The sequence below is a fragment of the Plectropomus leopardus genome, chromosome 18, assembly GCF_008729295.1.
Source record: "Plectropomus leopardus isolate mb chromosome 18, YSFRI_Pleo_2.0, whole genome shotgun sequence".
NCBI lineage: Eukaryota > Metazoa > Chordata > Actinopteri > Perciformes > Serranidae > Plectropomus > Plectropomus leopardus.
In genome coordinates, this window is record NC_056480.1 from 15,382,436 (window position 1) to 15,409,004 (window position 26,569).

A 26,569-nucleotide genomic window follows, 5' to 3' on the forward strand; every position below is an offset into this window, starting at 1 on the left:
CTGGTGCTAAAACGATACTTTTAAAACAGTATTAGTGCCCAGAGCCTGAACCAATACTTATAAAAACACAAATGATGGTCAACGACATTAAAGAACAGCTTTTTATTTTCAAATTGCAAAATCGAATTTGAAATTGAACAATATATAAGGCCTAACTCTTGACAGTTTTACAATATGCGCAGGGGTTTTCACCAGTTTATATCTAAAAACAAGGGCCTTAGGATAGAGGATGTCATGTGTTGTACAGTTTATAAAAAAACCCCTGAAGCAACTTTGTGATAAACAATATTGACCTGACTTGACTTAAGTAAGCCACAGGGCCTCAGTGTCCATTTTGTAGAGCAAAACCTGCAGCAAATCAGGCTACAATATTTCAAGTAATCTATGACATTTACAGCACAAAGAAAACATCTGTTTCAATGTCCTAAAACGACATGAAGCCTGAGAAGAAGCGCCCATCTTAAAGATGAACTTGGGAGGAAAACACCCTTCTATTGTTGACATTGCACAACCTACAAGCTTTGTGAGGGGGCATAAAACAGATGTAAATGTATGATTTTGATTCCAACTTTTACTTCTAATATCAGTAAGTAACTTACAAGGTTTCTGCAGAAATAAATAAATAAACTCACTCTCACCAGAAGAATAAAACTCTATTTAGTTATTCAGTTATTCAGAAGTTATTCAGTCTCAAACATGGCGACTCGTTTCTGTCTGACAGAAAACAAAAAGAGGTGAAAGACGTGCTGCACCACTGAGTTCTATAAATACTGGGAGTCTGACTTTATCTCTCACTGGTTATTATATAAACATATTAATGGTATTATGTTAAAGCTAGACTGACTAGACTGCTATGCATCTGCTCACAGACTGTGAGTCAAGTTTTAAAGCTGCATACACTAAAACAACTCTGTCTCTGGATGGTTATATTATGTCTGATCCATCTCACACTTTATACGAAAATCAGTTTTACTATCACACAGAAGATTTAGAGTCCAACAGGCTCGACTAAACCAGCTGAGGAACTCGTTAGTGCCTCAATCTGTCAACCTACTAAATCAGAGTATGCCTGCTACGTAGCCTCAGTGTATCTTGGACGAACACTGAAATTAATAAGAATGATTAATTTGTTGAACTGCATCCAGAGTTTGCAGTATGGTTTTGTTGTTTGGCTGAATGTTTTTCTGTGTTGTATTTATGTGTTGCTTTGTAATTTCATATTTATGCAAAATGGGTGAAGTCCTGGGATACAAGATACATTTCTGAATTACTTTTTGACAATTTGGTGAAATGTTATCTTTCTTTTTTTTAACCTCGTATTTTTACTTAAAATGAAAAACTGTCAAAGTAATCAGTGAAAAAGAACTACTCAGCCTTGACAATAGTTGTTATAATGTGTCTTCCATGGCTCTGGGGGAGCTTAGCCAGGTCAAATATGGTGATGTCTTGGGCTCCTTAAGGAAAATTGCATTATTGGAAATGCTATGTCCAGTTATCACCAAAAGGCAAGATATCGCTGCAGCATCAATTTTGACAACTCCTAAAGTTGTCCTCTGCAAGTTCCCCAACTTTATGATAATGCACAACTTAATGAGAGCAACCTTTAGATCAGTCATTTCAAAGCCCAATTGTGGCCCTCAGACTGATTTTAATGGCCCTTAGCTTGTCTTTCAAAATACAGTGTATGATTAACACAATATTGGTTAATCAAGCAAGATCACTTTGCATTCATTTTCATTCACCTCACTGTGGCAGGACAATCATACACTTTGTAGACAAGCACATAGCAACTACATATGCGAAAGTGTTTTCATAAACAGACAGTAAACAAGCAAACTAACGGTTACCTCAAACCAGATTTTTTCTTCAAGGTACCAGACACGGCCACAGCAAGAAGGAAAAAGTCGACAGTGTGGGCTGCCACTTTCAGGAGTGGTGGAAAATCAAATACTTTTTCACTTAAAGATGAGAACATTAACATCTGTGTCACTTGAATGTGATTTTTTTATGCATGATGCAAGAAGCAGCTGGCCTCCAGGCATTTTCACATTATATAATCTGGCCAAAAATTCCATATGTTTGGACACCCCTACTTTAGATTAAAGGTTACATCTTTCACCAAATTGAGCACCAAGCTGAGACGTATTTAAAGGGGTTGGAGGCCACAGCACAACCATCTACCAAGACACCACCACACCACTGTGACTAATCACCTTACAGAAAGGCACGTTGACTTTTTAACTGCTCAAACGGAGCTTTTAGTGGTGAGGAGTATGACAGCAGGTGTGTCTGTGTAGCTGCATTCAAGTGATGCAACAGCTTCATCTCCTCATTATTTCCTGGATGAGAATAAAGCTAAAATCACAAACCGTCCTGCCCTTCATTTCCATTCAACCCCAAACTCCTGACGAAGATAAATAAATGTGAAAGTAACCAAGTCATGCCTCTCAAATCGGCTAACCAGCTAACATAACATCGCTTGTACAGTGATACACAGTGACCGACACCTAGTAAATATTTCACGAAACAGCTTATGTACAGCTTTACCACATGAAACTACCTCAGTTAATCAGAAGATAATCTTATTTACGGAGGCTAGCAGCTAACATTAGCTTCTAAACAGGCCATGTCGTGTCAAGTCACTCGCTAGCTGCACATTAACCCTGCTAGCTTGCTGACACAAGACAGTCACAGGCGTTGACTTAGCGTGAATTTAAAAAAGTACCCATTTCGTATGAATTCCACTTGCAAAAAACAGGGGGTTTCTGCCGGGCAGGCCGATGTTTTTGCCACTGTCCCCGTTGTTGACAAAGCTCTGACGATGATGCGTCTCTTCCTGAAAGAGCAAATGATGCTGGACTTCCGGGATGCTGAGCAGTACCAATGATGCTGGAGATGTGAAGGGGGAGAAAGCAGACGTCTCTACGACTGGAAAAAACACTATTAATTATATAAGTCAATTAAATCAGTTTGCTAATTCTCCTTTTTTTTGCTTCATATATTTAAATCCCTTCTGACTTACAACAAAACAGAAATGCTGCGGATCATTTGCAGTCTATATACTGTGTACTAACTATGTAACAATCGTTGCAAAGCAAAATATATGCATCACAGCTATCTCAATAGTTGTTAAATCATTGATTTTGAGTTTATGTAAATTCAGAGTGGACACTGTATTCATAAAAGCGGCTAAATTGCATTAGATAAAAGCGCAGGATGTCCCGCCTTTGGCTCGTTCCCATTGGATGCTGAAATCACGGAGAGCTCCGATTGGTGGGAATCACAGTCAATCATAACAGTTCAGTTGGGCTTTCCTGGCTTGACAGCAGCTGTCACTGTACGCCGTGCCGAGGTCAAGGGGAAAAAAGCATGGCTGCGCTGTTTAGAGGATCGCGAAATTTATTAAGGTGGAAAAAGCATGTCGACCTTGCTCTCGGTAACGTATTCGCTCATGTTGACACTCTCCTTGTGCCGTTTTTCTGCGTGTGTTGAGAGGGAAGTGCCAGCGAGACACTCTCTGCTCCAGCCTGTTAGCTAGCTTGTTAGCAACCTAAAGAAAGTATGACTACTCAGTGCTCGTGCTAGAAAAGTGTGACAGTCTGGACACAATGTCCCGGAGATGGACACCTGCTGTGTGGTGTTGCAGTATGTTAGGACAATGTGCGTAATGGGCGTGAGCATAGTGTAAGGTGAAGCAGTTGCCAGTAACAGCTAATTTTAACTGACAATGATTTAACGCTTCAGACTCTGGACCTCCATGTGCAAGGTCTGCATCGGGCTCTGATTGTGTTAGTCTGCTTCAGGTGTTGCTATTCTCAATACAACTATTTGTTCTTGACTGCACACGTTCATGGATTAGCCTTTGATTGCAACACTGCCACAACGCCACTCCTCCCTGCCACTCCTACTGTAACACCATGATTTCTGAACCAGCAACAGTGACTATAGATTAAAATGGTCCTAGTGAAGATGCTTTTTGAAATGCAGGGTCCACTGACATTACACCGGTCCTTTTTTCAGTGGTGGATGAAGTACCTGAAAGCCATACTTCAGTAAAAGTACAGATATCCTTCCAGAAAATGATTTTGGTAGAAGTTTAAGTGTCCTATTAGAATATTAATTGACTAACAGGCTTGAAGTATCTCATATTTACTGTATTTAACTATCAAAATTAATTTTAAGATACCAAATGTACTTAAGTTCTGAGAATTCTGATGATTGCAAAGTATTATACAAAATTATAGATGGATTTAAATACAGATAAACTAATGGCCAAATATGCTGTAACTGACTGTTATGATTGTAGTGGATAGTTATGCTTATGTGACATGCATATATTACATGCTAATATTAAAATGAGTCTGGAAATTATAAATAAATCTGTATTAATCAAAAGAAAATTAACAAAAAAAATTAATGCAGACATTGGCTTGGTTTCAGTTTCTCAAATCTTAGGATTTCCTGCTTCTCTCTTGGACTAACTCTCAAACAAAACACATGAATTGAACAAAATTAACATTGTCAAGTCAAGTCAAGTCAACTTTATTTATATAGCACATTTAAAACAACCAGGTTGACCAAAGTGCTTTACAGGGTAAAAAGGCAAATAGAATACATAACACAACCTAAAACAATATCAAAAATATCGGCAATATCAACAAAAACAGTCAAATCTATTGGAATAAAAACATTTTCATCTTAAACGAAGGCCAGGGAGAAAATATGAAATATATTCAACAAAGATTTAAAATGCTCTAGCGTCGGGGCAGATCTGATTTAAGAGGTAAGCTGTTCCACAGGTTTGGCGCGGCTACAGCGGCTGATTGTTTAAAACACCTATTGTATAGTTTTAAACTCAATGAGTGTACAACCTCAGAAACGCGAGAATAGGCCCTTGATTTAAAGTTTGTTGTACCATGCTGTCCAAGTCAACAAAGTGAGTTGTTAGTTTGTTAGTTAAATTCACTATATGCCATTCAGTGTGATACATCATGCAGAAAAATATATTTTAGATAGCTGAAAAGTGTCATCAGCTTTAAGTGTGGGAACAATATTCCTATACTAACCAAAAGATTGTCTCCTCCTGTCTTGCGTTTCTGAAACATGTCAACAGTAGTCTAATTGTTAAAGCCCCCTTTTTTTCAAGTTGGTGTATCTATGTTGTGAGGAAATTATGATTCTATTCTTAAATTGGAGAGAATGGGCGTAATAACAAGCCGTGGACTGCAGTGTTATAAAACAGATGAAGCATTAAGGCTACATGTCTGCCTGAAAGAAACATCTGTTCAACTGTTGTTTTTATTTTATAGATCATAACATTATATTAGATTCTCATCTCAGTAGATGTCAGTGTTTCCTAAAGACAAAACATATTCCATGCAAAAGAATTAACACCTGGATAATTTGCGATGTTGCAATGTTGTCCCAACAGTGTACGTTGAGAGGGTTGGTTGACTTTCAGGTAGGGCTTTGTGTTTGTCTTTACTATCCAGGCCTAATCCTGTTGTTGTACTGCAGTCTAGTTGGTTCACTGCCAGAGTTTCCACTGTGTTTAGTATCTGTTAACCTGGATGGACCTTGGCTGAGCCAGCAGTGTTTAATAGCTTGGCCAGACTGCCCAAAAGCTGGTCGTAAGTCACATTAGAAAGATTTGTTCTGTTGTTATTGATTCTAATTAGAGCAATTCCTTCTGGAAAATATGAGGAAAGCATTTTTTCTCAGTGGCTTTTCACGCCATAAGGACCCATGTTTTCCATAGCAGAACTCTAGTTCCTGCGAATCCTTAAAATATCTCAAAAGGCATTGAATTCATTAATTAAAAAATAAGGCCTTAATTGTTATTAAAACATCTTATACCAATATTTCAGAAGTCTTAAAAATGCAAAGAGAAAGGATGTGGGATTTTATCATTATTATTATTTTTTATTCACTGTAAAATCTTTTTTTTTTTTAAGTAAATTATAAGAAATAATAGTTTACAGAATGCTTCTTGCATTAATGTCACCATAAAGTCATGTTTTATGTTACAATAAATATTTGGGCAAAATTCTCCACAATCCTAAGTAAAACATGTCAGTTCATGTTTTTTTTTTTAATTTTTGTCAAATTGGTCTTTAATTGCATTCCAAGTGGCATTTAAAAGGTCTTAGAAAGTCTTAAATCCTACATGCATTAAGCTGTAGGAACCCTGGTGGGAAGTAGTCTTTCCTTCATTTTGTGTAAAGCAATCTGAATTTCCTCTGTTTAAAAAGGTATTCAAATACACTTTTTCCTTAACAGAATAAGCTGGGGAAAAAAAGCTGTTACATGTAAAAGTGATCACAGATATCTACTGTGTGTACCCTCTCTGACTGTCAAAATGTTGAGGATTGTAATGTGTTTGTGTCGTCTGAACTTCAACGTCTCACATTTTTTCTCATACCTCTAATGGAGTCTTTGTTATCTTCCCAGTGTCAACGCGATCAATGGCCTCAAAAACACCAGTGGGGTTTGTCGGTCTGGGAAACATGGGCACACCCATGGCCAAAAACCTGTTAAAAAACGGTTATCCTGTTATTGCCACTGATGTCTTCCCTGAGTCCTGCAAGGAGCTGCAAGACATCGGTGCACAGGTAACAGTCAACACATTACATTTGGACATTTGGGAGAATATAAAAATATAAACAATGATATTTAACTTGCCAAGTTGTCTAAGAGTACACTCCATATTGATGCGCATTGTTCTTAGCTCATTGAAGCTCACTGCGGTTCCTTTAGAACACCTACAAAATGTGCTTCTAAGCCAACAGATTGGCATCAATAAGAGTAACAACACTGCATTTGTCTATGAAGATGTTGATTTTGTGTTCATGACGTGGTAACCATGTGTAATGATGACTCCAATATTCAGGTTGTAGACTCTCCAGCAGAGGTGGCTGAGAAAGCAGACCGCATCCTCACAATGCTACCCTCCAGTCCCAACGTCATCGAAGTCTACACAGGCCCAAATGGCATCCTTAAGTAAGTAAACTTACTATCACAGATTCTGCTTTTGACATTGGTGCAACCCCACACTACCACTTTAAAAACTATAAGAAAGAAATAAAATAATAATAATAATTAAAATATTAAAATAATTACCATGGACACTAGTGTAGCCCGTCTTCAAGAAGATCTCATATGCAATTGGTGTGATAGATGGTTACTGAAATTAATCCAGAAAAATGTATACATTTACTTACCGGGAAATCTAATGATAATATAGTTTATTATATAATTGGAGATCTGGTGGTTTGGCAAGTTGAAGAGAAAAATGACATAGGTGTAGTGATTGACAGTTCACTGCAAATTTCAGAAAAAAATGTGCAAACTTTATGCTGACAATAACCAAAATAACTTTTCAAAGTATATGTAAAGAAATATTTTCGCCATTAGGATCACATCTTGACTTTGCAAGTTCATCTGGTATCCTTAGAAATTAAAATTTATTGCAGAAAAAATTAGAAAGTTCAGAGAGGGGCTATTAAACTAATTCTAGATCTGAGAGAGATGTTAAGAAAATTAATTTACTGACTCTAGCAGACAGGACACACAGAGATGCATTAGTGGGATTATAATTTTTTTTTAAAAGAATATATTACAGAGTAGCCTGTCGTCCACTTTTGGAATAATATATATAGATAAAAAGGGAACTCTTCAAAATTATTTCCTGTATGGTGTTTTTTTAAAAAGAGAAAAAAAACATTTTGGCACTTAATGCATTAAAAGCGTGGAACAAGCTTTCAGAGGATAGTGCAGACTCCTTCAAATAACTCTTAAAAAATAAATTGGATAAATTCTGGTTGTGTAATTTTAAATGCTGATTTGTCATTTTATGTGTCATTGGTGTTATCTTAAACATGTATATTGGGGTAGTGTTTTTTTGTATGATTGGCTTGTTGTAGTTGGAGAGTCCAGTCCACATCAACTACGAGAACATTTTTAATAAATTTCAATGAATACATGTTTAATGTACAAACAGAAAGGTGTGGCGAATCAAAACTTACTTTATGTGCTGTACATGGCATTTAAATGCTTTCTGTCTTCCTCCTTTAGGAAAGTGAAGAAGGGAACACTTTTGATTGACTCCTCCACTATCGACCCCGCTGTCTCAAGAGAGATGGCAGTCGCTGCAGAGAAGATGGGTGCCGTGTTCATGGATGCTCCAGTGTCAGGAGGTAATTTGTCTTTTTAAAGACTGTGCACCTTTTTGATTTGCTGTCCATCTCTGCATATTTGATTGCATGATTCTGTGTAGCTCTCCTACTGCGATTAGCTATTTTTGCTATGCTATATTAGAAAATATTTCAAATATTCCACTTAACAGTCATTGCCAGTAGTCGATGGTGTTGCTCATGCAAGCTGTGTCTGGATAGACCATATCACGTTGTTGTAATGGTGTCACAGACTTTATTTCTCTCTTTCAGTCCATTGCCACTGGTCAGGCATTATAGAAAGGGATTGAGAGTAGGTGTAGGTGGCAGTATCAAAAGCAGAATAAGTCTGCTAGTTTGTTCATTTGAGAATACCAATCATAGTGTCAGGTCTTTGACCCCTCAGCCTTACTTCTGAACTGTCTTACACTCTTTTGTATATCTAAACTGTGGGACCTTTTGGGTTAGTGCTAGGACATGGGTTGTAATTACTGAGCGGGCCAGCCAGTAGGTGCCCTCTTGAGGTTTTATTGCTGCTTTTGACCAGGGGTCTTAAAGGCAAGGTTAAGGTTTTAAGTCCTCATTATGTCGGTGCTGTCTGCTTGTGACGGCTTCTTGACAGAGCACAGGATCGCCAGTCGTCCTTAATGGGCTGAGCCGCGGCAGAGAATCCCGTGTCAGAGCTTTTCATGTTGATGGAGCCGTAATGGCGGGTATCCCATGTTAGTGCCTTTCATGTCAGATAAAGAGTCATAAAGAGGAGAAAATCTGCCCTCACATGGAGTGCAGGAGAGGAGCAGAGGGAGATAAGACATGAAGGAGACACATCGCAATAAAACTGTCCATCTCTCTTTCTCTCTCTTTCTCACACACACAAAATTATTTCCATTGAGGTATGCAGTTAAGGTATGCTACATCTTGTCACTCCTGCACATCTGACTTTTAACTCTGATAATTCTATATTTTCTTTTTATTGCACAATCTTTGATTAATGCACAATACACACTGTAGCTCCCGCCCTTACCCATACAAACACAGACTCGGCCCACACGGGCATGTTTACCAGCTGGCGTCTGCAGAACAGACCGACTGCAGTCAGCAAGATCAGAGCCTTAAGCCTGTTACTCTCCCTTTACACACACACTGTTTACATATTATTGACAGTGCACAGTTTCTGTGTGCAGTCCTCTGTGAAGGTTCTTCCTCTCCTGTCACTTAACTTAAGCCTCTTTTATTAGCCTGAGATGACCAATGATTTACTTGTTACCCCTGGCCTCTGTATCTAGCTCTGCAGACACTCTTATTTTATACTCACATGCACACATGCCGTATGCACCAGCCCCACCCGAAGTCACCTCAAGACATCCATAAGTCATCTGCACACAGCTAGTTTAGTGCACAATAGCAGAAAAGTACTTGATGTTTGATAATCAGTTATGATTCAGATAATCAATGTAAGTCATTTATGGAGCAAAAGTACCGAACATTTGAAATGTAAAGGTTTTTCTCAGTTTCATATTTTTGTAAATAGAACATATTTGGGGTTTGGACTGTTAATTTGACAAAACAAGTAATTTAAAGATGCCACCAAGGCTTTGGGAGGTTTTGATAGGCATTTTCAATAATTTCTGACACTTTATAGATAAAACAATGAATGCATTGATCTTAAAAAAAAGAAGCAACAGCTTGATTGATAAGAAAATAAATGGTTATTTGCTGCTCCCAGACACACACTGTCAGATATTCAGCCCCACTCTGAGCAATGGTGGTTGGCGGTGATGGTGTGACCTTTGTAAGCCAGGCTAAACCTGTGGCGACATACAGGTCACGAAAGAGGGTTTCAGCATGCGGCAACTTCATGGTGGAACAGACCTTTATACCCCCATCCCCACCCCAATTCAGCACATCTCTGGGTCGGATATGAGGTTACATGCTCTGTTCCAACCAGGAGATGGCACCCTACCCAAATAGGGCATTGTCATCTTCATGAGGCTTGTGTGTATGTGTGCAGGAGTATAGGTGACAGCAGCTCAGCTCTTTGACCAGTTTTACTCGTAATTATTAGTATTTGTTATTAAGACTGTATGTTCACATATGAAACACAATACAACATAAAGGTAAAAAAAAAAAAGTTCAATATTTAACTTTAAGTCTAAAAAGAAATAGCTGGAATAGTCTCACACAGATTTCAAGGGCTGACCTGAATAAGTTTGAAGTTTTTTGAAGATTCAATCATTTTGTGTATATATATATATATATATATATATATATATATATATATATATATATATAATTTAATAAAAATTCAGCATGGCATATTATGCATCAACATTAACATTTAAACTCAAGGCCCTTTCCCACTGAAAAAAATTCCACTAATACCTGCTAACAACTGGCTTTTTTAATGTTAAAGGAAAGGTTACAGTCGGCATTCACACCTGGTTCAAATGAGTCTGTGGTAGTCAGGGGTAATTATCGGCTCCACCTGGCTTTAATCGAAATACAACACCTGGGTGATTGTGTTCATTTTAGCCATTTTGCCAGCAGGATTGGAGCGAGGTGCATGACAGGCCACAAAGAGCCGTACGTCTCCACACAGCAGCACTCAGAACATCGTTCCAAATTTAGTTTGCACTGAGTTTGAGAGAGAGACTGAATAAGTAATTGAAATAAAAAAAGGAACTACTGTTACATTTTCATTGGCCTCCATTCTGCTTTCTACTGTTTACAAACCTGTTTTCTGGCCTCTCCATGACATCAGATGTAACACACCAGAAAAAAACAGCCAGTCTGGTCTACTTGCAATGGGAAGGCAGTTTATTGCCTATTTTTAGCGGGTTTTCCCTTGTTTAAAAAAAAACCTATATACACTTGCTACTTTAGGTGGAAAAGGGGTATTATTGATATTTTTGCGTATCTGACTTGCTCTTATCTATTATCAGTCACCAGCAGAGCAGCATTAATGTAAATGGGATGGTTTGGCCACATGTGGCAGGCTAACAGATTCACTAAAAAGATGACAGAAAAGTCAAATGTCTAAAAACAAATTTTCCAAATTGATGCCTAAAAAGTTGGATTCCAAGTACACAAAAGAAACTGGTATATCATAAATCTGCGCAAAGTTTGGCAGATCAAGTGAAAACTGTAAATAACAGCTTAGCTGTCCTGCAAGGCATTCTTTCTATAGAAAACCTGCATGCTCACCAAATGGCTAACTCACATTATTTTATTGTATTGACTGAAATCTGATATTTCATCCAAAGTCTGACTTGCGTCCTAGTCTCTCATTACCATCATCCCCATTAAAGCTTAATTGCTGATACTTCCTCCTCTGCCCAAATACTGATATTTGGAACATTCCTACAGGTTCCAGACATACAATAATATAACACTATACTATATATTGTTAAAATATATATCATATCTGTAGGATGAAATTGAAATGACTTTAAAAAGACATTTTCCATTCAAAATGCACTCATAACACACAACATAATAAAATTCTTAGCACAGACAGGCTGTGATCTTCTGGACTCTTAAACTTTTGCAGAAACAGTCTGCTCTTTCTGTGGTCCCTACATTTGTTTTTGTTTTTAATTTAGATTTTTTTTTTTTGAGATAAAATGGATCCTTTTCGTGTATGCGTAGTGTGTGAGGTGGCGTATTTTACACAGAAATGTGTGTGTGTGTGTATGTTGTGTGCGTCACTAGAGGTTTGGCAGCCAATCGTGGGATCTGAATAGCAGAGTCATAACCCTTTTTAAAAAGAGCAATCAAAAAAAAACCTTTCACTTTCTTCTCATGGGCATCTTGCTGGCTTTCATTCTTGCACATTGACCAGTGTTTTGGCTTTAGCTCTGCACGACCCAGCTGTGTCTGTTCATGCACGCACATACACACACACACACACACACACACACACACACACAGAGAGAGTTGTAATCTCTGTGCAAACACTTTTCCTGCATAGACACAGTTATATTAACTTAGACACTGGTTCGCCAGGCATGCCACCATTTGCCTGCACACACACACTTCTACCACTGTCTGGTGTCATTAAAAGCGTCCGCATGCAAAGTTGACCCACAACAAAACAAGCTCTGATGTCACAGGCCCAGGGTGTTGGCACAGCGATGGCAAAAATAGGAGGTCTGGCTAACAAGCGGCGGGGTCGTTAGCAGTAATTACCCAGAATACCGGTGTTTGTGTCTGTGTGCCCATGGTGGGCTGCCACATTGCTAACGGACGATGGCTTTAAAAGGGCCCTAAAAAACCTTTCATTGTGTTTTTCCCAGGCGCTGGGAAAGTCAGCTATCGTTGCAAATGAAAGCAAGAAGGAGCCTAGCTGTTGTGGGACCATGGGCACCCGAGCTAATGTTGCTTGTTTGCGAGGTCTTATAATTCTCAGCTAACTACCTCTTTAGGCTGAGTCTCAACACCACTCTAATCATATCCATACCACATCAACTGAAGCCTGAGTGTTGCAGTGTGTCATTTGCCGACAGTTTGAACGTCATCTTCCAGCCTGTAGGAGCTTGTTCAAACCAATGCTGGCACCAGTTGGTTCATCAGTCAACGCTGCCAATCCACTTCTTTGTTGACTGATAGAGGCTCTTTCTCTCCCTCCGGGCACACAGAACCTGGGGCTTCTTCCGCAGAGATCAGCTATGACTTACACTCAACATGTAGTCACAGTTGTTGTTAGTTTTTACATCACTGGTAGGCCAAAGCTGTTTAGTTTAACTTTTACACATTAAAAGGTTTATATTTGACCTTGGAGATGATATTTTAACAAAGCAATCCTTTTTCTGGAGCTTTTTACCAAATCACATTGTCTTCAAGAATTTAAGTAAGTATGAACGCTGATGCTTAAAGTCCCCTCCCCTATAAAAAAAGCACTTTTCCTGTTCTTGATAATGGATGTAAAGTACACAATAATTAATGTTGCGATGGCGTTTTTGGTAGATAGTGGAAAAAAGCTCTAGGGTCTGGTTTACATTTAAAAACTGCACTGCCAAATCCTCTCTATGTAAAGGGGTTTCAGTTTTTTTTTCTGGTGTAGTATCGAAAACTTTTACCCTATCAATACCTGTTTCCCGCATTAAATAGCGATTATTTGATAGCGATTGGCTTTTGTATTAGTGACGTACTCTATTTAATTTGCCTCACATACATTTGGATCTCAGATTTTAAGAAAGTGCACAGACATTCAGAGGAATGTGAATACTCCTCTCTGACAAACTGTACATGGATACAAGTCAGTATAGTTCAGATCAGACTTTTTTGGGGACATAAATATAAGAAAAACACATGGAGTGTTGAATTGCTTGCTTTAATCAACTAATTACTTCATCAACTAATACTTGCAGCACTAATTTTAACCATGTTGTCGTTTTTGTGTTTCATGTCATCAGGACAGAAATCACCCCCTTGTTCACTTATTCACTACTTTTACATTAGTTAACTCTATGAAGAGAAGTAAATTAGAATTTTTTGGTAAATGTAAATTATCAAAATTTTGTAGCATTACAGGCAGGTATAAAGTGTTATATGATATTTAAGCAAAAAGTAGTGAACATGCTACAGATACTTTTCGGATTCATTGTTGGAATTTTTAAAGGGCTTTTAAGACACTGAAATTCAGACTCTGAAATAAAAATGATGGAGAGTAAATACAGGGGACTTAGTAGCAAGTCTGGATCAGTATGAATTTGTCTTTATACAGCCTGCCACTTGTACGTCAGGTGAGAGGAAGAAGCAGAAGAGCACTCAGGCCCTAAGGGCAGTTTAGTGATAGTTAGTGATGATTCTCTGACACTGACTTGAGGAATCAAGCTGGATGGGCAGGGGGTGGTGCTGTCGCAGTCTGTCAAGTTGATGGCAGTACTAGAGAGAGTCAGCGGTCCAAAGACTAGATTAGCATAACAAGACTCCCACTGACGGGTTCTGGTGACATAGGGGGAATGGGGAGGGGGGCAGTGGGAGTGAAAGGCGGTAGAGTGACCAGGGCGGGTGATGATGGAGGGGTGGTGACGGGGGATTCTAGCCTATGCTCCAGATGGGGGTGGACCCACAGCAGCTGGGGACTGGCTCTTACTTCTCTGCCCGTATGTCATCTGCTGTGTGTGTGTGTGTGTGTGTGTGTGTGTGTGTGTGTGTGCGTGTGTGTGTGTGTGTGTGTGTGTGTGTGTGTGTGTGTGTGTGTGTGCGTGCGCGCGCGCGTGCGCGTGCGTGCGTGTGCGCGCAGACACATAGTAAGCGGGTATATGAGTCATACAAAGGGTCTGTCAAATGTAGCCCAAACGTCACATTGCATGTCACTCACCTAAAAGCGAATTAGCATTGTATGAAGGACAGTTTCTGCACCTCAGCCATGTGAGTATGTGTTTGTGTGTCTGCCTGCTAACAGCCTAATTGGGGATCATTATTAACTTTCTTCTTCCTGGATGAGTCTCATTGGGCCGGAGAAAGGATTGATTGTGGACCTCTCTTGCTCCCTCCATCCTCTGTCACCTACCATTGACCAGCCTCTCCCCTGCGGAATAGAGCAGTTACTGATGATGATGATAATGATGATGATGAGGCCTGGCCTGGTAGTCAATGGACAGGCATTGCAAACTAAACCCTTAAGGCTTTATAACGTTTATGTACAAGAAACTACGTTGACGCTCTAAACTGAATTCCCTTGTTTTTTTTCTTTTCCAGTCGTGGTTCTCATGGCGAGTTTGTGTGCATGGAGCCAGTTCTCATGGCTCTGTGCTCGTTAACTGGAGCCGATAAAGAGTCTGTTTTTAGTATAACAGAGGAGCATTAGCAAAGTTGGCAGATAAACTGTTGAAAGTGCTGATTTTTTTAAACTTTTTTTTTTTACATGAGCGATTTTGGTTAACGCACTCCCTCGTACCGTTTCACATATTCACCCGATATCCGTTATGCTTTTTACAGGGTCTGTTTGGGTTTTTCATTTGTTTGCAAAAAAGATCTGCCCTGGGGTGTAATTATAATGTTGGACCACATGAGGCTGTGTTGTTGGCCTGTAAACATCCTACCCCCACTGGCTTCCACCACAAGCAACTCCCATTGACTCAAGGCTGTTACACTATTAAGTGTGAAGACTCTTTTCAGACTGAATTATAGATGGTTGTCAACCAAGCCAAAAATTTCACCTACATGTGCATTTAGTTAAAAACTAAGTAGCAAACAGTGTTGCATTTTGTCAAAACCAGTTTGTTTACAGCAACTACATCTGGACTTGAAGGTGTGACATGAATTCAAGCATATCCCTAAATGACTCCTGGCGTTGTCAAAGTAATAACAGTTACATTATCATTTTAGGAAATGAGGTGTGTGGAAGAGCTTTAATGATATTATAGGTGTTTTTGCTCAGAGTGTTTTTCTGTATACTCTCTGGGGGAAAAAAAAGCAGGGTTGTGGCTCGTTGTCAAATGCGTCATTCATTACCAAACTCTGGGAACATCCCTTGTCGTGTGTGTGTGTGTGTGTGTGTGTGTGTGTGTGTGTGTGTGTGTGTGTGTGTGTGTGTGTGTGTGTGTGTGTGTTGTTTGCGTAGCCTCATATTCACAAATGTAGTTTAATTTAAACCCACCACCAATAAAAAGTGCCTACTGGTTTACATGCGGCTCGTAACTCTGAGACACAGCCTCAGAAGCTCCAAACTGACGTCTCATTGGCAGCTGACTCTGGGATCTGCACCTGTCCTTGGTACACACATATACACAGTAACCGACACACTGATACTGCATGCACATGTACACAGACATTCTCACTTACTTTGTACATACACACCACTTCAAAAAGCGCCAAAGTTTAAAAGGTTTTAAGGCAGTCATGAAATGCTTTGGTTGATTCTTTTGTGTGTAATGAAAAGAGTGCTAATGAACTGAGTGTTCGCTACAAACACGCCAAACCAAAGTCGTTTCTCTGATCTTCCTTTGCCCTCACACAATCAGTGTCACCCTCTTATGTTAATGGTTGACAAAGCCTGCTGTCAAGCATCTGTCCTAATAGTGCTTGATTGCCAGCTTATTAACTTGAATCTTGTTGCTAGAAGAGATCAGATGACAGAGATGTGTGCATGTGTCTTTAATAGAATGGAAGTGAACTTGCAGGCCACACACAACTACAGACGCAGATATACACACTGTGGTGCCTCTCCATACGTCATACAACATATTGTTGGAGCCACTTTCATTCTCTGAACCCGTGCACTGTGCACAGTTAAAGCCACAGAGTAGCTCATTAACAGTCAAGCCAGCTTCAACATGCTCTGAGAATATTTGCATTGTGTGATTTGCGGGTGAGGAGGTGGGCACTACTCAGCCAACCAAAACTTGTACCCTGGAACTGGATAAGAGAAAGTGACCGAGGAGAGAGGTGGTTCTTTCCCAAGGGAATTATTTCCTGAGAAAGATCGCCTGCTAGACATTAGAGTGGCGCTTTTGTCTTTATACTGCATCTACTTGTTTTAATATGAAGTGGCAGAATGTGCTGTTTTTGCACTCTGTTGTAATTATATATTTATTAAGTAGTATTTGGTGTGGTATTATATTTATTATTTATGAATGTATTTTTTAGCTCATGTACAGTTTAAAACATAAATGTTTCCATTTGATGCACCGGACCAGATAATAGTTTAGAACTAATTCACATAGCACAATAACATTATAATATAAAGATGTTCAAAGTACAAAAAATAAACAGACAGTACACACAATGGTGCATGATATAAAGTGATAAAAAGAAGAAGACACAAGACAGACAATACAACATAAAACTACACAAAAAAGCACATCACACACAAAACACACAATAAAAAGCTACATATAATAGCATATCACAAATGAATGCTTGTCCCAAAAAAAAGAACAAGTTAAAAGTCTATATACAGAACTTTTTCCCTTGTGGATGTCTCCTTAGTATTTACATCTCTCCTCTACTCTCTATCTCTCTACCCTGTATCTTCTATCATAGGTGCCCCCCACCCCTTACATACACACATACACACACCTTGTCTGCCCCCCTAGGGGGCGTTGTGTAGTTGTGCAGTGCTAACGATCCAGGACTGTCACTCCCGCTGGGATGGATGAGCTGGCGGGCCCGGCGCTCAGGAAGCCTCATAGGATTCCTTTTTAATCCGTCTCTGACAGGACCAGTCCGAGAACGGGATGTCCCCCCCTTTCTCTCTCTCTCTCTCTCTCTCTCTCTCTCTCTCTCTCTCTCTCTCTCTCTCTCTCTCTCTCTCTCTCTCTCTCTCTCTCTCTCAAAAAACACACACACACACACACACACTGACACACATGGTAGACGCATACACACTATTACAATTACACATCACACGCAAACACAAATGCACTTTAGCCCAAGCACAATGAACAGACTCACTAACACACACACACACATTGTTATGCTAATGATGTGTTATTCTTCCACCAACAAGGATCTTCCATCATCCTGGTGTCATTGCCTATAGAAATCCACTACAGATCATAAGAGCTTATTATGGGTGATTAGTTAATTTGAGGGAGGGAGAGTTGGGGGGGATGCTGGGAGGTAGAACGAGAAAGATCATTTTCTTTCTCTGCTGTCGTGTCTACATCTCTCTCTCTCTCTCTCTCTTACTCTCTTTTTTGTCTCGCTCCTACTTTTTCTCCCTCTCCGTTCTCTCTCTCTCCTTAGTAAGCTATATTGATCACCACGTTGACTGTATTATCAATAATCTCCTCTTTAGTCGTCCGCAAACAGTGATCTCCACTAATGAACCAGCACAGTTGTCACACTGCTCTTTCTATGTGTGTGTGTGTGTGTGTGTATTTGTCTCAAGAGGAGAAGCCTGAAACTTTATTATACATGAAATCTTAAAAATAAGAAGTGATATAATAAATTGAACTTTTACTAATTTAATTTTTGTTGTAATTATTTCTTTTTCTTCTTTTTTTCTTTTTTTTTAATATAATGATAGCATTGTCAAGAAAACTTCTCTGACTGTGTCAGCAAGTACAATATGGCTGGGTTGCACCAGCAAGGATTCATTTAATCAGAGATTAGCTCTAATGAGACTTCAGTAAAACTAGGTTTAAAGTGAGTTAATGCAGAATTGAAATTAAGCAGAGCTCTGTTGCATCATTAAAAATTAATCTTGGTTTACTGAAACCAAGTTTATTTTTTAAACACAATTTAAACTGAGTGTAAACAATAGGGACAAGTATCAATAATAAGCAAAATACTGAATAAATATACATTAACTTAACTAAATACATATATAATAAGCATGCTGTTAGTACCTAGTAAGTAGAAAAGAGGGCAGCCCACTTAGTTTTTATCATCATAAAAACTAAGTGGGTTAACTTTCTTTGACATACTTGATTATTTTGCTCAGGCCATCTCAAAAAGGTGGACGCTGTAAAAATTAAACCTCAACTGTCAGTTTAAAGTTAGCCCTGGATCACAGTTTAAATTGGAGTTTAAAGTTTTGGTGCAACTGAATTAAATTTAATCTTGGTTTGGAGTGTGAACTAATTTGATATTTAAAGAGAGGTTTGATTTTAATCTTTCTTAACTTTAAGGTAGTTTTAACTTTGGTGCAACAGAATGTAAAGTTAAACCATGATTTCAAACAGACAGTACAATGTCCCGAAAGTTAAACGTATAAATAAGATAAAAAGAGACAGCATAAAGTAACGAGCTAAATCTATCATGTCCATGGTCTGTGAACCATATGTGTGTATGATTGGTGTGTGTGGCAGCCTTATGTTAAGCGTGTGTTTGCCGTGGTCCATAGGCAGCTGCCGCAGTGTGGGCTTCATTATGTGGCCCTAATGACCTGCTGACAGCTCAACACTGACACTCACACACACACACACACACACACACACACACACACACACACACACACAGTGTCGTGGCATCACCGTACACTTGACAACAGAACAGCCAATTAAAGAAGGGGGAGGGGAAAAAGATGTATATTTATGTTTATGTCATAGAAATATACAGTAAGCCTCTCCTCTCCTCTCCTCTCCTCTGCTCTCCTCTCCTCTCCATCTCCCTCGAAGTCTGATAATGTGATTTCAGCTGTTTCGTCCTTAGTAATCCCCTTTTAATTATTAACATCGACATTATTAGGCTTTCACTATTAAGAGGCCTTTCATTAGAGCCAGACGGCACCCTGAAGAGGCATTTGAACACACTCTCTCTCTCTCTCTCTCTCTCTCTCTCTCTCTCTCTCTCTCTCTCTCTCTCTCTCTCTCTCTCTTCTCTCTTCCTTTCCTTCTTTTGGAGAAGTGAAAAAGTCACTTTGCATGCACAATCACAGTCTTTTGACTTCTACAGTACTTTACAATACTCTAAATATAGTGTGCAAGATCAACATTATATTAGATTTTCTCCTCTGTGATTGTTTGTTTGTGTGTGTTTGTGTGTGCAATATGTGTATACCAGATTTCACTGATGTTTGGGGCTATTCAATGAAGCATTTAAGGGATGATGCCATTGCCGAGGAGGCTCAGGCCGGCTGGGTCCAACCCACCCAGAAAAGGGCTTATTTCTGCATTAAGAACCCCGTGGAGTGGGAAAGGGGGGGTAAGGTTGCCTCCCACAACATGGCACGCTCCTTAAGCCATCAGGCATGGGGAGGGATGCCTAATTGAACATGATAAAGTGTAAAGTTAATTACCCCTCACGCCTGTCACTGATACCCCCATGAGGGGGCTGGCCTCAGGCACAGCTGTTGGTGTGTGTGTGTGTGTGTGTATGTGTATGTGTGTGTGTGTGAGAGAGAGAGTAAGGGTGACAGGACAAAAGGCAAAGGCTCCCACGAGGGTTGTGCAGAGGATGATGGCAACAATCGGCTTTTAAAGATACCTCCGTCCCTCTGGTGCACCACTACTTAACACGCCTGTCTCACCATGAGTCTAACAAACACACACACAACACACACACACACACACACACACACACACACACACACACACACAGAAAAGCACACAGCTGACCTTTTACACACAGTTGGTAGTGTTGATACAGTCAAGTGGTTGATACATTGTGTTTGTTTGTGTGGGGAAATCCATACATTTTAGTTGAATACCCCTGTTAAATTGTGCTCTGTTAAAGTATAATTTGTCTACACTTTCTCAGTTTTGTAAAATTGACCTCTTTTTTCAACCTTGTGTGTTTGCAGTGTTTCAGGTCCACAGGTCTGGGTTGGACTAATTCGGGGATCAATATGTTGAGTGTGTGTACTATAAAGCACAATATGTGCTCACCTCAGTTAACCTCAACATTGTGATTGAACATGCGTTGTGTATTTAGGTGTCGGGGCTGCCAGCATGGCCAAACTGACCTTCATGGTGGGTGGAGTGGAGGAGGAATACTATGCAGCACAGGAGCTTTTCACCTGCATGGGAGCCAATGTTGTCTACTGTGGACAGGTTGGCAGTGGACAGTAAAGACCCATGCATGCAAACACACAAATCTTTTGAAAAGATTGGGGAAAAGATGCAGTGACCAAATTGGCAAAGACGTGTCCCAAAAATTGCAAAAGTAAGTAAAATGTGACAACACATGTACCTAAAAATTAGTTTAAAAATTAGGGAAGATTATAATAAAAATGTGCAAAAATGGAGAAAATGTTTCAAAAACTATATTTATAATTACAATAATTTTATTTAAAAAATTGTCATAGAAAAAATATGGGTTTTTTTTTTAGCACTTTTAGTGTGTTTTTTTTGTTTTCTGATTTGTTTATTTTTTTTGTTTGTTTGTTTGTTTTTATTATTTTTTTTATTTCACTAACTTGTTGCCCTCTCCCCATGTTTTTGAAAGAAATCAAACCAAGTTGCTCAGATTTCAAAGGGTTAATTGAGTAATTTAAACGCATCCTGTATATTCCCTTATAAACTGTATAAATACCCAAACTTGTATACACATCCATAATTAGTGCTTTTGATTAGAAGAAAAGCATAACACTTTTTTTTTCATAACTATCCATCCAGAGGAACTCATCAAAAATAAACTTTACCAAAAAGTGCCAAACATTACATTTATTTTGTATTCAATCTCATCATCTAAAATATATATATATATATATATATATAATATATATTATATCTTCAAGGCAAACTTGACCCATCGGTTAGTTTCCACTAATCCCTATAAACAGATATCTGACAGATATCAGATATATAAATGTGGATTCATGTGTTTTTTTTTTAAAAAGCTACTGAAAAGCTAATTTGTCATCAGACGATAGCAGAGGGGTTCAGAGATTGCATTTCAGCCATTGCGTTTCGCCTCCTTCACTCTCCACACAGACTGTTTACCTGTCACTCAGATGTGAGTGGTCAGTATTACTCAAGCTACGAACGGAAACCAGAATACTCCCCATACCAAAATCTTGTCCCATTACTCACCAATAATTCATACATATGCAGATATCTGTTTATAACCGTTATCTTTAAGGAGACCATTAAACCCACCATATTATTTAGCTAATGGTAATGTACCTCAATGTACAGAGATCTTTGACTTTAAATCCTGCTTCACATAACACTGGAGCTGCTTTTCAGAAGACAACATGTTCATAATGTAAATTTTGTAACAAAAACAGCCGACCACCTTTCCTTAAACTTTATCAAACAATGTGCTCTGAGCATCCTGAATATTAAAATGTAACTTTTTTTGAAAAATATAAATCATACAAAATAAAGATTTCTCCTAGCTTATCCACGAATGTTTGTGCAAAACATCCTACTTAAAGATCTTTTCTAGAGTGTCACTATTAAAGGTATATTTATAAGTTTGTTCCAAAGCTGGATCGTCTTATAATTCTGATTATGTCTGATGTACCTTTAAAAGTATTTACATTCTGTATTACATGTTGTCTTGCAAAACTCCTCATATACACACAGTAAAAGTGTCCTTTCTGATTTCTGGTTAATCTTCTTTAGGCAGCCAAGATCTGCAACAACATGCTCCTGGCCATTGGGATGATTGGGACCGCAGAGACCATGAACCTCGGCATTAGGTACTGTCAGCCGTTGATGCACTAAGCTGCTTCCTACCTGTTATCCTACAGGGAAAAACAAGGATGAACCACTTGCACAGATTTACATGGGCCAGTTTTATGTAGCTCTAACAGTTAGTGGTAGAGCGCAGAAATTCGGACACAGGGAAGCGAGTGGGCTAATAAAGTGGATATCTCCAATTTAAAATTATGCCAACTATACCCCTAAAGAGACGGTTCAGATTTTTTAAAGATGGGTAGTATGACAGTTTATCCATAGTCATTGTATTACCAACAGTAGATACCAGTGATGGACAAAGTACTCAAGTCAAATTATAAATACTCCTGGTCAAATATTACTGCTATACAAGTGACAGTTGCTGAGTCATATTATTATATAAGTTAAAGCACTGTAGTACTTAAAAAAAAATATATATATATATATATATATATATATATATTGCATATATACAGTATCAAAGTACTTTTTATTTCTAAAAGTGTGCGAGAACTTTGTGGGAAAATCCATAAAACACATTTGACCAAAAATAGCGAAAGAACTGCACCTACCACAAGCACATACATTTTTGTTTAAAATATTAATCTTCAATTAAGCAAGCCTTTACATACCTCTCTCAACATGCAGTGGTGAAATTTGTGTTCGATAAACAGAGAAACATTTATAAAGTTTGGGAATCATTCTTCAACTTAAAAACTTTAAATGTGGACTTGAGGTAGGAAATCTTCATCTCCATCTGCTTCCGCAGCCATTATTAACACTTCATAACCAAATACAGACACCTACTAAAGACCTCTCCTCTTTACCCGTCTCCACTAATGAGCTGCCCAATCAAAGTAGCGAATGCATGAGGTAGAGGGACAAGAACACCACTTCAATAAGCAAACCAAATGCAGAAGTGCATGATAACACTTTGTGGATTTTTGCATTTTAGAAAAGAAAAAAATATCCACTGACTTCAAAGCAAATGTAACAAGTAAGGAGAGCCTTCATAGAAATGTAGTGGAGTCATAAGTTTGTCTTTCATATGTATTGAAGACAAAGTATTAAGTTCACAAAGAAATGTATTCAAGGTACAGTACTAATGTAAATGTACTTTGTTACTCTCCACTACTGTAGAGACATAGTTGAAGAGGGATACAGGAGTGCCAACATAAAGGTGAAGCAGTGCACTGCTGTGGATGTGGGCTGCAACAAAACTTATTTTGGCCAACTGAAAAAAAATCAGTGTCAGTTTAAGTGTATGCTGTATTTACATTTTTTTCAGAATTTCACTGCTTTATATTGCCATTTTACAGCCATTTCTGATGGCTGTAAGATAGCAATAGAAATGCTTTGAGTTGAGCTTAGATAATGAAGCTATTATCTAAGCTCAACTCAAAGCCACCAAAGTTCTGTGACAAAAACAATTGTTTTAGCTTGCAGAACACAAGAGCTGTTGAACCACCGCTGCCTCAATCAGTTAGTTAGTTTGCGTTATTGTGTGAATTTGGTGTTTTAAACGGTTAGTCTGATTCACTTAAGTTACAAAATAACATTAACTAACAGATTTAGGCAGTAACAGACCAGCAACTCCCACATTCTGCAAGGTGAAATTACTGCATATGTCAGTGTCAGCTGCTTTCAAGTCTGGTGACTTTGAAAAAAGCATCAACAACGGCTTCAGCTCTCTGTCAGAAAAGGCTCTCTGACAGCAAGGTAAATCTTTAGAAATATTATAAATATAGCATACACTAAACTGATATTAAAATGTTTTGTGGGTAAAATATGTTTTGCTGCTGCCCCATCCACAGCAGTACATTGCTTAGCTTCTGTGTCGGTACTACTGCCTGCTTCTCCAAACTGGGGGCATATCGTCTGTCATCTACCTGTAGGTAATACATTGACAAAGAGATAAGTACCTCATACAACCCCACTTCAAAAAATCCAAACTATCCCCTTAAATAGAATATGAGCTAGGAAGCGCAATATGTTGTTCACATGCAGATGTTGCCCAGTGAGGTGTAACTACATGTGTAAAGCAGCTGTTCAGCAGACCCAGTGGGGTTCTTCTGTCTCGCTGAGGGATGTGGAGCAGCAGACTTGTCCTCCAGAGTCAACAAAATAAGACATTTGGTTACAAGTAGTAAAATCACCATTAGCTTTAAGGAGGCACGTTGGAGGCTTCTGTATTTTAGGCATGCATGAATTTAGCCTGGACCCAATCCTTAGATATAGCCATCACTGTAAAAGCAATTACTATACCAGTGATATGGCTGTAACTGTGGCAGTAATTTACTACTTCAATACAGGTTTGGAAACGTGTGTGTGTGTGTATGTGTGCGCGTGTGTGTAGTTTATGGAATTGCAAAGGGGTCAGCCCAGCCCAGAGTCAGAGCCACCTCCGCCGGAGAGAGATGGATGAGGGGGTGGAGCCACAGACTCTCATTTACATCTGCTGATTGAGCGCTCACCAGTATCCTGTCACAACCCTGTCACTGAATACTGCCTTGAAAACCTATCATTCATTATGGCACAAAGGCTAAGAATGATGGGATATGAAGTCTTGTGAATTAAACCTAAAACATTTTGATATGACCTAAAATACCTGTCTTAAATAAGGATTCAAAAATGCCGGACAGTTGAGAAACGAGTATCTTAGCATGCATTTAATTGAAGTGCAGATTCTCTTCAGAGTCTTTATTTTTGGGGGTGTAAATTAGGGTTAGGACACATCAGATATTCCTCGCATGACCACCAGATCAGCTTTTCATCTTAAAGGTGTGAATTTATGATCAACTATATTTGTACATATCCCCCGTCAATAATAGACTGTTTCTTCTGTCCAGCGTGTTACTATTATATGTATTTATGGGTTTTGCAACTTAAATGGTGTGTGCACCCAGTTGTGTGTGTGAGTGCGTGCATGTGCGCGAATTGCTCCTCTCACAGTGCAGCTGTGTTAGAGCGGCTGATTTATCTGTGCTGAGACAGAGGAGGAAAATTGGCATGAGCAGTCGCACATAAATCCCCCCACTAGGCTTCTGAAATATGGAGGCATTAAGGGAGCAACACAGATTTACACATTGCCACACTGTCTCTGATGCACACACACACACACACACACACACACACACTTGGACACACAGATTTACATTCGCAGACACTGAAGGCAGCAGTTTTCTACCAAACTACAACAGCTTCTACTCACCGTGCACATCATTATAACATATGCCTCGGGAAAAAAAGGATAGGAACTACTGCATCTCTTCACTGTAATTGTGAATTATTTTTTTACATGCAAAACTGACCCGTATATTGATTGTGTGTGCCAACATTATTGCCGGTGTGTTTCCATGCCCCCCCCCCCTTTCTCACTAGCCAATCTCTGGGGCTTTATTATAGGGTTTGACAAAGACTGTCATCGTTTAGAGTGAGCCCACACCCGTAAATCTCCCATGCTGCATTGCGGCCCAGCCTCTTATGCAGAGAGGACGCTCTCTTAGGCGTGCAGACGCACACACACAACACGGTCCAACACAAAGGAGACCGAGCACTCACAGCCAATTTACAGGAAAACGGCAATAACGTTTTATCATGCTGGACTTGGGCCTGATAGAGCTGCCCTTTCTTCAAATATGTGTGCGTGTGTGTGTGTGTTTCTCCTTACCTGTACATGCAGGTGCACACACACACACACACACACACACACACACACACAAACACACACACACACACACACGCACACACACAGTTCTGTTCGTGGAGCTAATTTGTTGATCTCAGATGGAAGCTCGGGCCGTCTCCAACAGAGCGTGACGTTCTCTTAGTGCAAGGAATGGCCACGCATGACAATTATGAGCACACACACATACACACTCTGCCTTTCTGCCATTCTGTCCCTCTCTTTCGGCTTTTCTACTCCATTCCTATTTGCTGTACCTCCTCATTTTGTTCTTTTCTTTTAATCCCTGCATTTCTCTCTTCTGCCGTAATTTCTGCACGCAGCCAACTAGTCAGTGGAAGAGGGAGATGAGAAGCTGCAGAGAGTAGCAGAGAGAGGCGGCAGTGATTTTAATGATGCACATGGAGATGAAAGGAGAGGAAGAAGTGGAAAGACTGGCCCAGGAAGGGATATGGGGCTTTTACAGCTTATGGTTCACCTTGCACGCATGTGTACCTGCAGTTATTCATGCATACAAACATGCAGTCACAACGCACATATTTTCTCCTTTATTCATTTTATGTGGAGGACAACAGGCGAATTGAAGGGCATAACAAGATTCAACCCTTTGTTTGAGAGACAGAATTGGGTTCACCCCAACACACATGAACACACATCTCTGCCCCTTTAAATGAATTGTGAGCATATGTTCCGAT

General features: G+C 39.3%; 2 protein-coding genes across 4 annotated transcripts in view; one reads left to right on the plus strand and one right to left on the minus strand.

Annotated features, from left to right (window-relative positions):
• The window catches only part of tax1bp1a (Tax1 (human T-cell leukemia virus type I) binding protein 1a), a 29,142-nt gene extending 26,325 nt beyond the window's left edge, over positions 1 to 2,817 (minus strand). For 2 of the 3 annotated variants that reach the window (XM_042506764.1, XM_042506761.1), the window contains exon 1: positions 2,726 to 2,817. The gene's annotated coding sequence lies outside the window, so the exon portion shown is untranslated. Of the gene's footprint in view, positions 1 to 1,847; positions 1,959 to 2,725 lie in introns of all 3 variants that reach the window. The other variant, XM_042506763.1, reaches the window with a different exon arrangement.
• Positions 2,818 to 3,318: 501 nt separating this feature from the next.
• hibadha (3-hydroxyisobutyrate dehydrogenase a) overlaps positions 3,319 to 26,569 on the plus strand; it is a 28,644-nt gene continuing 5,393 nt past the window's right edge. Inside the window, exons 1-6 of the mRNA XM_042507133.1 lie at positions 3,319 to 3,436; positions 6,451 to 6,611; positions 6,890 to 6,999; positions 8,074 to 8,195; positions 20,499 to 20,632; positions 22,136 to 22,212. Of these exons, the coding sequence (XP_042363067.1) occupies positions 3,370 to 3,436; positions 6,451 to 6,611; positions 6,890 to 6,999; positions 8,074 to 8,195; positions 20,499 to 20,632; positions 22,136 to 22,212 (671 nt within the window). The 5' untranslated portion in view covers positions 3,319 to 3,369. The remainder of the gene's footprint in view (positions 3,437 to 6,450; positions 6,612 to 6,889; positions 7,000 to 8,073; positions 8,196 to 20,498; positions 20,633 to 22,135; positions 22,213 to 26,569) is intronic.